This window comes from Nematostella vectensis, chromosome 14 (genome assembly GCF_932526225.1).
Source record: "Nematostella vectensis chromosome 14, jaNemVect1.1, whole genome shotgun sequence".
NCBI classification, from domain to species: Eukaryota; Metazoa; Cnidaria; class Anthozoa; order Actiniaria; family Edwardsiidae; genus Nematostella; species Nematostella vectensis.
This window is the reverse complement of record NC_064047.1, coordinates 4573740-4584214: the sequence shown is the minus strand read 5'-3', so window position 1 is coordinate 4584214 and position 10475 is coordinate 4573740. Positions and strand designations below refer to the sequence as shown.

Here is a 10475-nt window from a genome sequence, read left to right as displayed (position 1 = left end):
ACAGCTGGAAGAAAATAGCAGAGATCTGTATGGTTGGGGTATAAATACTAATAATAATGAAAACACTTCTGAAGTTGTTGGGAGGTCTGGACCATCAATGAAACCTAAAAAAAGGTCGTCATTTTCTTCTGTTTTCGAGTCAAATTAAAAGTTATTCTCCTACACAAGCACAAACAAGCAAAGCATAATATTTCCAAAAAGAAACATGCCATCTTGTACAAAACTTTTCGTTTGGATTTGAAATAAAGAACTGAGACCTTGACCGACTATGCTTGAAGTTTTAAAAAATTAAAATAATCAAATACAAAATTCTGAAAGTTTTCATATGCTAATATTCTCACAACAGGATATTAAGTTGGTTTATGCACACGGACAATAAAATTTGAAAGTGAAAATAGAATTAATCTTAACTGAGCTAACAGATAGAGGAATATAAATTAACATTTTCATTTGACAAATTTACATTCATCCTTTAAGTAAACAATTTGTCAATCGCTTGACAAATCGCTAGACAAATACCAAGGAAAGAGTTATATATTTAAAAAAAATAACCATATGCTACTATGACCAACAAAGTAACATGGTGGTGAGAATTTCCATATTTATATTTTGTCACAATGTCGCACTGAACTGATCTCGCATTATATTCTCTCTTCTCCATTAATGGAGAATGTGCTATCACATTACGTGCTATCACATTATAGTAGAATTGGTATCTTTAGCAGTTGGGAGTAAAATGAATAAAGAATCGTGGTAGGAGTAACGAAATCGTTGGGAAAAGAGTAACATTACTAGTATTCTACGTCTGTTTGCAAAAAAATGTTAAAATATACTTGCCAAAATTTGCTTTTATTTTGTGGTCAACCAAGCAATTTCGGACGATGCTAGCACTATTCAAACAGGAAAACGGGTCTTGAGGTAACAAGCGCACCCTTATCAGTATACAGTGCATTGCTTTCTACAGTAAAATGGCAGCGAAAGCAATGCATCATGGATAAAGGGTGATCTGTCCCCTTTAAGTTCCAGACTATAATTCATAGAAAAAAGCCTGCATTATTAGTAGGCCTTTCAGCTCGTCTCAACTGATTTGTGCGTTTTTCAACATTGCTGTGATTTGGCCAACACTGGTCACAAAGGGACTTCCTTTGTACTCGGCTACACCAGAGCTAGACACAACCAGGTCGGGCTGAAAATATGAGGGACACAGGGACGAACTTTTAGGAATGGGACAGGAAGTGGGGAAGGGGGGGGGGGGGGGGTAGGTCTTGATGGGACGGCCAAACTTTCTTATCGTGCTAGGTAGTAGGGTGACCAGTTACATTCCTTTCTTGGTTTCATGTAAAACTCGATTCAAGATGGCAGGTTTCCAAATTTTAAAACAATGGCCCATGGAAAACATGACTTGGTCCATTGACGATAACGTGGAAAACCTTATTAGACTACCTTCCCCAAAAAGGCATGTACCTTGAGTGTCTCGAATACTTTCTTCTTGGGGTTTAGTTGTTCATCTGGCGCTGTGGATAATGAGGTAAAACGTGTAAGAGAACAGGGTAAAGCAAAAATTACCCAATGTAACCTTAATGACTTTTTGAAGTAAACACGTAAGAGCGCGTTTCAAAAATGGAATGAGTTGAGTCAACCTAAGGATTATGAAGTCATACAGTTTCACGCTTGAAGCAGTCTTGGTTGCACCGAATGCGTGACGTCACTTACCACCTATGACGTCATGCCCATACCCCTCCACCACGACGCGGTCCCCAGGCTTGCTACCAACTGGAGGGTCCAATGGAATCACAGTCCGCTTACCATCCTCTCTTTATTAAGAAAAAAAAACATGACATGTTAATCTGCTTTCTTCCCTACCGTGTGTCTGTCGATCTTATTTATCGTCTGCCCATCTGTCTGTCTGTCCATACATCCGTCTATTAGTCTGTCCATTAGCCCGTTTCTCTGTCCGTCCTTCAGACCATCTGTCTGTCCGTCCGTCCGTCTGTACGTATGTATGTATGTCTATCTAGTCGACAGCCTTTCTATCCGCCAATTAGTCTGCCTTCATGTAGATCTTAATCTCTATCGTACTTACCCTATAATAGAAGCTGCCAAAAGCATTGCTTCAGATTTCACACCTGTTAAAAATACAGAAATATACTGTAACATACTAATATATATAATAAATCGGTGACATCACAATAATGCAATATAAAGTGGATGAAGGTGGCTAGTAAGAATAACCGGAAGTTAGTGAAAGCGGAATGTCACCAGTTTACTTCCGGTCGATTACGTAACAATCTCTGATGATTTTAACGGAAACGCAAAAAGTAATTCACAATTGTAAAAGTTAGCAGCGTGTCTATTGGTTGTTTCTTCGAGGATGTGACTGACAATTTAGAACGGATGGCCTGTTAAATATCTCGGAATTTAATAGATTATTTTGTCTCTTGTCAGTTGAGGTTTCCGTCGGCCCTCCAGAAGTGAACTGATGACAATGCCTTTTGAAAGCCGCATTGTCACTAGTTTACTTCCGGTGGATTACGTAACAATATCCGATGATTTTTAATGGAAAACGCAAAAAAATATTCAAAGTATTGAAAGCAGTGTGTTTATTGGAAGTTTCTTTGAGGATCTGATTGATAATTTAGAGCGGATGGCCTGTTTAATATCTCGGATTTTAATAAATTCTTTTGTCTCTTGTCAGTTGAGGTTTCCGTCGGCCCTCCGGAAGTGAACTGATGACAATGATGTGCATACTGTCCTCGGGGACCCAGGGCGTCGCGGAGATCAGGCACACAGGGAGCGCGGCGCGAGAAAGAAACAGGCTGAAAGAGCTCTTTCTTTCTCGCGCGCGCCCTGTGTGTCCGATCGGGTCCCAGAGGATGTATCTACCTCTCATGTTGACGGGCTTCAGGTTGCACAGCATCACAACCATACGATCTTGTAAATCCTCCAGGGAAATGTACTCTGCCAGACCGCTGACTACAGTACGCGGCGCTGAAGAAGAGCACAGAGTACATGTTATCACATTATCTCTCAAGCTGATGTATTCATACTTTTGTTTCGTAATAATCAGCTAATCAAGCTCCTATAAGACAGTGGAGCCTGAGTTCCCTACGACATCCCTTGTGGGAATCAAAATGTGTAGTAAAATTGAAGTGTCTTTCCAAAGGTTCTGGATCTTACGATATGAAGCGCAAAATCTAGAATATTGATTTTTAATTGGTTAAGTAAAACTTTTCCAAGATAATTATCATTGAAAAATATGTGTGTAATAATGTATCCTCATATACAGATAGCGAGAAAATGAAATATTTAAACAGAAGAATACATGCCACTGGAGTTTGTCACTTTATTTAAGAGTATAATCGTTGTATCGAGGTCAGAAGAAAGCCTGGAATTGAGATTTGTATCGTTAAGTCATGGATGACGTCTTTCTTACCTTCTTCGCCAACATCCACTTGCTCCAGATACAAAGCGTCTGCATCCGGATGCTACAACACAACGCGTTACGGCCTCAGTATAGTACCCGGGGGGGGGGGGGGTGGTGGTGGGGGGGGGGGGGGGGGTAGTCAGCCCTTAACATGACTAAAGGGGGTCCATTAGAGCCCAACATTTCATACCCAAAAAAAACTTTTAACCTCAATTCTATATCCAAACAAGACCACAGGAACCTATCAAAAGGAGTGCATAGATGAAAGGAGTCCATCACTAGGAGCGCACAAATGTGATATGTTCACTAGGAGTTAGGTACCCGGAGTCCATCACTAGGAGCGTACAACTGTGATATCTTCACTAAGAATTAGATACCAGGAGACCATAACTAGGAGCGTACAACTGTGATATGTTCTCTAAGAGTAAGATACCAGTAGCCATCACTAGGAACGTATAACTGTGATATGTTCACCTGGAGTTACATAAAAACCGGTAAGTTGTCATACTTCTAAGATCACACAGGTTAGACCTCAGTCCAAAGTGCAAGCAATGTACATAACACTCACTTTTTTCGCCGAGACCACTTTTCCTACCCGGAGATCCAAACGGGAGGGATCTACAGCTCTTTCTGCATTGGCGCTGCCACCACCTTTGGTCTCTGAAAGAGAAAAACCCAAGAGTTGTAATTATGTTTCCAGCATAATAAAAGTTAAAATTGAGTTGCTATGTCGCATTCAAAATATTAACATGATGAACTCTTTCACTAAGAGGTGGGGAAGTGCTTTGGCCCTACACGATGCTATCAAACTTTTATCTTTGTAGCATTTATGTAACTAACCAGCACTGTACCGGTATGCCTGTGGTTATGGAATTGCTCTGTCACTGTTGAAATTTTTAGCATGATAATAATTATATCTTTAATCAGAAATGGGGAACACTCTGCTAAGAATTTACTAGATATCAGCTATACCTTAAGCTGGTATCAAACCTGAGCAAGTCTCTCTGTCACATAGAAATAAAGCTTGAATGCCAAGCTGGTATCAAACCTGAGCAAGTATCTCTGTCACATAGAAATTAAGCTTGAATGCCATTAACCTCCTGCTAGGTTCAAGCAATATACTGGAACAAATGAAGGCAATACAAACAAAGGGAAAATAACCTCACATGTCCCTCATTCACTTACAAGTCAAGGTCAAGCTAATAAACTCCTCTTAAGCTTGAAAAAAGCTACGTTCCAAGGCTCTAGAGAGAGAGCAAGCCAAACCTGACCTAAAACATATTCTTATAATCACTTACTTGTCTTTTTAGGGGGAGGGTAGGCAAGGTTTTTAATTTTCAGGAACTCTGGCTGCTCAAACTTTTTCCTCACTGGGTCCATAAGCTGGAAACAAGAAAAAAGAAATCTAGATCACAAAAACCATACAGTAACTTTTTCACAGGAATGTCAAGTTACTGCAAACGCAGAAGTGATTGCCCAAAGCAATTTCCATGCATCACCATTTTTGCCTTTTTGCTCAAAATTCTTTTGCGCAATCGTGTTAAATTTTAGCAATAGTAGCTGTCGACTCTTAGCATGGTGTTTATTTATTTTTAGGCCATTGAAAATTTAGCACAAAACAACAGAATTTTAAGTAACAGGAAGAAAATAAAGAAAAGCAAATACAATAAAAAAGTCATAATTTACCTGGTCTAGGAATTTACAAATTCCATTCTTCAGGTCAAGAGGATGAAGGTCCTGAGAAAAAAGAAGATGTTATTATATGTAGCTTAATTGGTTACAGTCTTTTTGGTCCAGGTTATAAGACAAATGGCTCTCACCTTTTCAGCGAATGTTTTCTCTAGTGTACTGTAGTCTGCAAATACCAGGTTTCCTCCATTCTCTTCTGATCTCTCAATAACAAATTCTGAAAATAAACGCATTGTTCTGTATTTTGAATACTTTGTAAAACCATATACATAATCGAGGAATTCCAATTAACAAAAATTAATTTATCTTAAACAAATTAGATTACACTTATAAATGAATGTAGTTCTGATGAAAATTTTATCATTTGACCAATGGAAGCAAGTGGTTTAGTATTACATGTGTGTCAAAAATCGTTAGCAATAATAATAAAGTAAATTGTTAAACTCACAGTAATAACCACTGGCCAGTTACAGTATCTAACCGACCTTCTTGCCTCAAAAGAGACACCATCTAGGCTTTTACTGAGTCAGTGTTGTACCTTTTTGGTTCTTCAGCTCCAGAATGGGAAAAAGGACAAATTTGGCGAATGCAAGTACGCCATTGTCATCAATGTTTCCCTCCTCACAAAAAGCTTTTTTAACCTTTTTCTTCACCACAGATGCACTATCCAGCATATCTATTTTAGAATCCTGCAGATAAATTTGGTAAGAATGTTTTGGGCTTTTAAAATCACCAAACATTTATTATACAGTATATACACACAGCAGTGATTGGTTAGAGTTGCATCAGAGGTTGATATTAAGGTTCAAAGTACAGTACTGACAGAAAGTAATGCAACGGAAATCTGTCAAATTTTGCCAAAAATTTAATTATCTATTCTTCTCAATCTGAAATTCTGGGTATTTTCGCCGGAAATTTGGCTCTAATTTTCTGTACACTGTACTTTCGTAAGACCGTCACAGAATTATCATAGCTCTGTGTAGTAAATCATTTTTTTATTTCTTTATTTGCAAAAGCCCTAAAAGGTTTGGCAGGTTGCTCAGAATTTGAATTGTGAAAGGGCTACTTACATTGTTGATTAGCACAATATTTAACATACCTCCTCCGAAGAGCTCATTTTACCACCAGTTAGACCAGGAACTGGAGAAAAAAAATGGTTTGGATTATTCTATATGGGATTTGTCACATATATGGGATTTGGCCAACTCCCATGGGCCACAATTTTACTAAACAATCAGCGACTACACAAAATGCATGTCTTTTTTTGGGTAGCCTGCGTGCAGCCGGAAATAGTTCTATTCCCGGCTGCACGCAGGCTATTTTTGGGTGGCGTCAGCCAGAAAGTTTCTATATATAAGAAAGATTCTGGTTGCCCTCTGGGGTGACAGCAGCAGTAATTTCTGTTTTTCTTTTCATGTGTATTGCCACGACTCAAAAATCATGAGATTTCTCAGTGCAAATCACCTACATTGCTATTAGGGGCAAAACCTAGCTGAAAGAGTCCAACATGATGTCATTTCTGATTCTCTTGATCATTCTAAAGACCTTGCCCCTTAAACAAAAGATGTTTGCTAATTCCTTTTTAATAGAAGAAAACTTACCCATTGGATTCATAAGGTGAATTCTTTTTTGATAACCTAAATTCGGAAGGTACTGAAAAATAAAAATTAAAAACAGATGGCATGATTACAGTATTCCAATGTGAATAAGATGCCACCATGGATGGACATTAAAATCATACCTTTTCTGCAAATGTAAATATTTTTCTCTGGTCTACACCTCCAAATTGTGCATCTACTTTCAAGTACTCCTCATCGAGGGCCTTAGATAAAACAAAAAAATTTTCAAGCACCATGGTAAATGCATAAACCCACATATCACTAAATGCAAACACTGCTATATTTTAAATGTTGTGGTGTAGAAGTATTTTAGATTATTTATATGTTATGTTGCACACATGCCATAATCCAGCTATTTCCTGCAATGAGCTGAATAAACTTATTAATCATTGTTGTCGTTGTTATCACGGCAACACCATCATCACCAGCATTGTTATTATTATATACCTGTAATCCAGGATAGAGGAGGCCACTAAGTAATGGATGTTGTACTTGTTTCACAACTTCAGCACCAGCCTTCTTACAGTCATGCTGTAAGAACATTGAAACAAAATAAGATAACCTTTTTGTATTAGCCATACACACTTAAACCCAGTAAGACATACCTCAGTAGCAATAGTAGTCATTTTGAAGACATCTAAGATGTAATCCTTGTTTAACTGATACTCTGTGCCTTTAACAAATTTCAGCTTATCGAGAGGGACATTGATAGACTCTAACATTGCCTACAAAGAACATACATTAATAAGTTAGTGAAGACATAATGATGGTCTTGACAAAAAATCAGGCGAAAACTATGTAATACTGTAAGCTATTTTATTTTAACTGTGTTTAGGACAGCCCCTCACACCCTCCCCATCCCAATCCAAACTTCAACCTCAATCAGAGAAAATATAATTGCTCAACCTTAGTCATTTTATTGACCCAAAATGATACAATACTGCACCTTAATCAGCTCTTCATAGTACTTCACACGATGCTCCAGTAATTCCCATGGTGCTTTCAAGTTGTCCAGATAGGCATGTAAGTCTGCCAGCAGAATAGTCACCTGCAGATATTATGAACTATCCACATGAGAATCATGTGGCTGATTCAGACTGCACAATTTTTATTTACAAAGTGGTTTGTATAAAGCAGTACGTATATGATAAATATCTGTTCCATCCATGTCATTTTAGAAATTGCATGCGACCTCCTAATTTTCTTTTATCTTAGGTCTTATGCCAGCGAGTGCTATTAGAAAGTAAATGAGTGTGTGCTTTTCAAATGTACTTCCAGAGAAAAAATGGCTGATGCTCAATGTTTGAATAGAAAGGTGAAATAAATTGTCCTGAGCTTGAAGTACGCAGATTAGTGTCCGTACATTCTCAGGAATTTCTGCTGTACATATAAGTCTACCTGAAATTTAGAACGGCGAAATTTCGGCAAAGTTCTGCTAGAACCACATTTGCCTAAAATTCTTGCTTAGGTGAAAATTCACCGACATTTCGGGAGCTTGCAAAACAAAATTTGAACTTTCGGCAAATTACAGGTGTGTTGGGATGTTATTGCTGAACATATGGCGAATTTCGGCAAAATTCGGTTGCATTACTTTCTGTCAGTACTTTAGAAGGGGACCAATTCCATGCAACATTTCCATTTCTTATGTCATAGCCAAGCACATCATCATTAACATTCTAATGACACTAGTTGTGTGTGACACACAAATGTCGCACACAAAAAATGTGCTGTCTAAACCAACCTCAAATAAAAATAAGCACATTTCTCCCAAGATTATTAACACCTCTAGCTACAGTAGAGCCATGTCTTTTAGAACAAGTCGAACAAAATGTTTAATTCCATTCCATTACTTTTTATTAATGTCATTAGTATCAATCAACAGCACATTAATATCTACCTCACAGCCAGCATGTAAGAAATCTGCAATCTTGGTCATAGGCACAAAGTAAGCCACGTGTGGGCGCCCTGTGGTGGCTGTGCCCCAGTACAACTTGAGGTTTTGAGTCTTGAGTAAAACCTTCAGTCTGTCATCTCCAATCACTTCCTGGGAATGATAAGGTGATAAAACTCTCAACAACAAGCCATCAAAACTAAAATTGACTTAGGCTAATCACTCACCCCAAACCACACACACACATTTTTGGTTATGAATTTTCATTGTCTAATTTTGGCATCAGTAAGCGCTGGCCAAACAATATTAAAATGGGCTATTGCCATCACCAATCACTATCATAATCATAATAATCATGACCATATTCTAACCATGATTTTTTTGGTGAGAATCAGCACCTTTTAATGTTTTTATCATCACATGATCATTTCTACTACCAGCATATCATCACCATCAACTACATATGTTATTTACCAGCTGGGAGGTCCGTATTGTGAAATACAGTGACCGAGGTCTTGAAAATACTGACCAAGGCCGAAGGCCAAGATGATAAGATATATTCACTAAAGAAATTATCTTGAATGTGTATACGTTAAGCTGGTTATGCAGACTGTAAATTCCTAGAGTAATTTGTCGTTTTTCTTCGTACGAAAAGATGATTTGCTGCCTTTTTTTTTATCCCAAATAAACTTTCAGAAACTTGAAATTGTTGCGCGCATTGCAAAATCATTATGGTGGGAAATTGTCAAAACACAGGGAGTTTGAAGCTGATTTTCTGTAAGGTCAATGATTTTAGATAAAATGTCAAAATGCTGTTTTAGTGTGAAGATCTATAACCTGGCGAGTAAATATTCAGTTTTCGATGGTCATTTTACAAATCAATTCACTATTTCAAGCTTTGGAGGTGAGCAGTTCGGTATCGGGGGTCTGGACAGTAGGGTACCGGACCTCACAAAAGCCAATCAAAGCACTTGATTTGATGGGTACTGGACCCCGAAAAAAATAATATTACTACAATCAAATGATCATCATCCAAATATGCTGAGTTGGCAATTTTATGTAAAACTTGTTGACATGATAACAGTACATACAATCAACCTATATTGTTGCAGTTTTTTTAAATATTTTATTATATTAATTTAGAAATTTCTATCACAGATTTTTCTGTTATTACTGTTAACAATTCGTGTTAATTTGAGAAATACAGTAACTTCTTGATTGCATCATCTTTAGGACATACTGGAACAGGCTTTAGTACATTTTTGAGATGTGAAATAGAGTCATAGATTAAGGAAGATATTTTGAAAAAAGACGTTTGATAAAAATTTGAAGGTATAAAAATAGATATGTATACGGGAGAATTTTAAACTACGTGATTTTAAAATAAATCAATCGATCTCTCTAAAAAACACGTGGGAAACACAACAATTTTGCTAAACCAAATATCTTTATGTAACCTTATTTCAAGGCCATTGTGTAACCTAACAATAAAAGTAGATCAAGGGTAGACAATACCTGGAGGTTCCTTGTAATCAGCTGGTGTTTTTGCTCCGGAGTCAAGGTGGAGTCCGGCTCGGCAGAAGCCATGTTTACAACACTCGTGGTCGAAAGTCTCAACTTCCTCCGAATGGATCCAGAAAATCGTAAACTGGACGACGATCTCAAGTCCAGGGAGATCAGATTTTTAGCAAGATGACAAGCTCGTGAAGCACTTCTCAACATAAAATGATGAGACTATTTAAAGATTAAGTACTTGTTGGGGAAAGGGACAAAAGGAAATATTTTCCTTGTTTTACCGGAATATTTAGATTTCTTTTTCACCGGGCTGAGTGACCACACATGCCTGGCCTTA

At 37.7% G+C, this 10475-nt stretch overlaps 1 protein-coding gene across 1 annotated transcript; it reads right to left on the bottom strand.

Moving 5' to 3' along the window:
• Positions 1 to 832: 832 nt before the first annotated feature.
• LOC5503455 (tyrosine--tRNA ligase, cytoplasmic) lies at positions 833 to 10453 on the bottom strand. The gene is made up of 19 exons (XM_001624480.3): positions 10139 to 10453; positions 8630 to 8776; positions 7679 to 7780; positions 7338 to 7457; positions 7180 to 7263; positions 6855 to 6935; positions 6715 to 6766; positions 6213 to 6253; positions 5652 to 5802; positions 5245 to 5330; positions 5111 to 5161; positions 4723 to 4807; positions 3993 to 4084; positions 3434 to 3485; positions 2884 to 2988; positions 2084 to 2126; positions 1714 to 1814; positions 1465 to 1514; positions 833 to 1186 (listed from the first exon to the last, which is right to left on the bottom strand). Exons 1-19 carry the CDS (start codon positions 10343 to 10345, stop codon positions 1079 to 1081), a joined length of 1758 nt encoding a protein of 585 aa, XP_001624530.3. The 5' UTR covers positions 10346 to 10453; the 3' UTR covers positions 833 to 1078.
• Between the last annotated feature and the right edge of the window lie 22 nt (positions 10454 to 10475).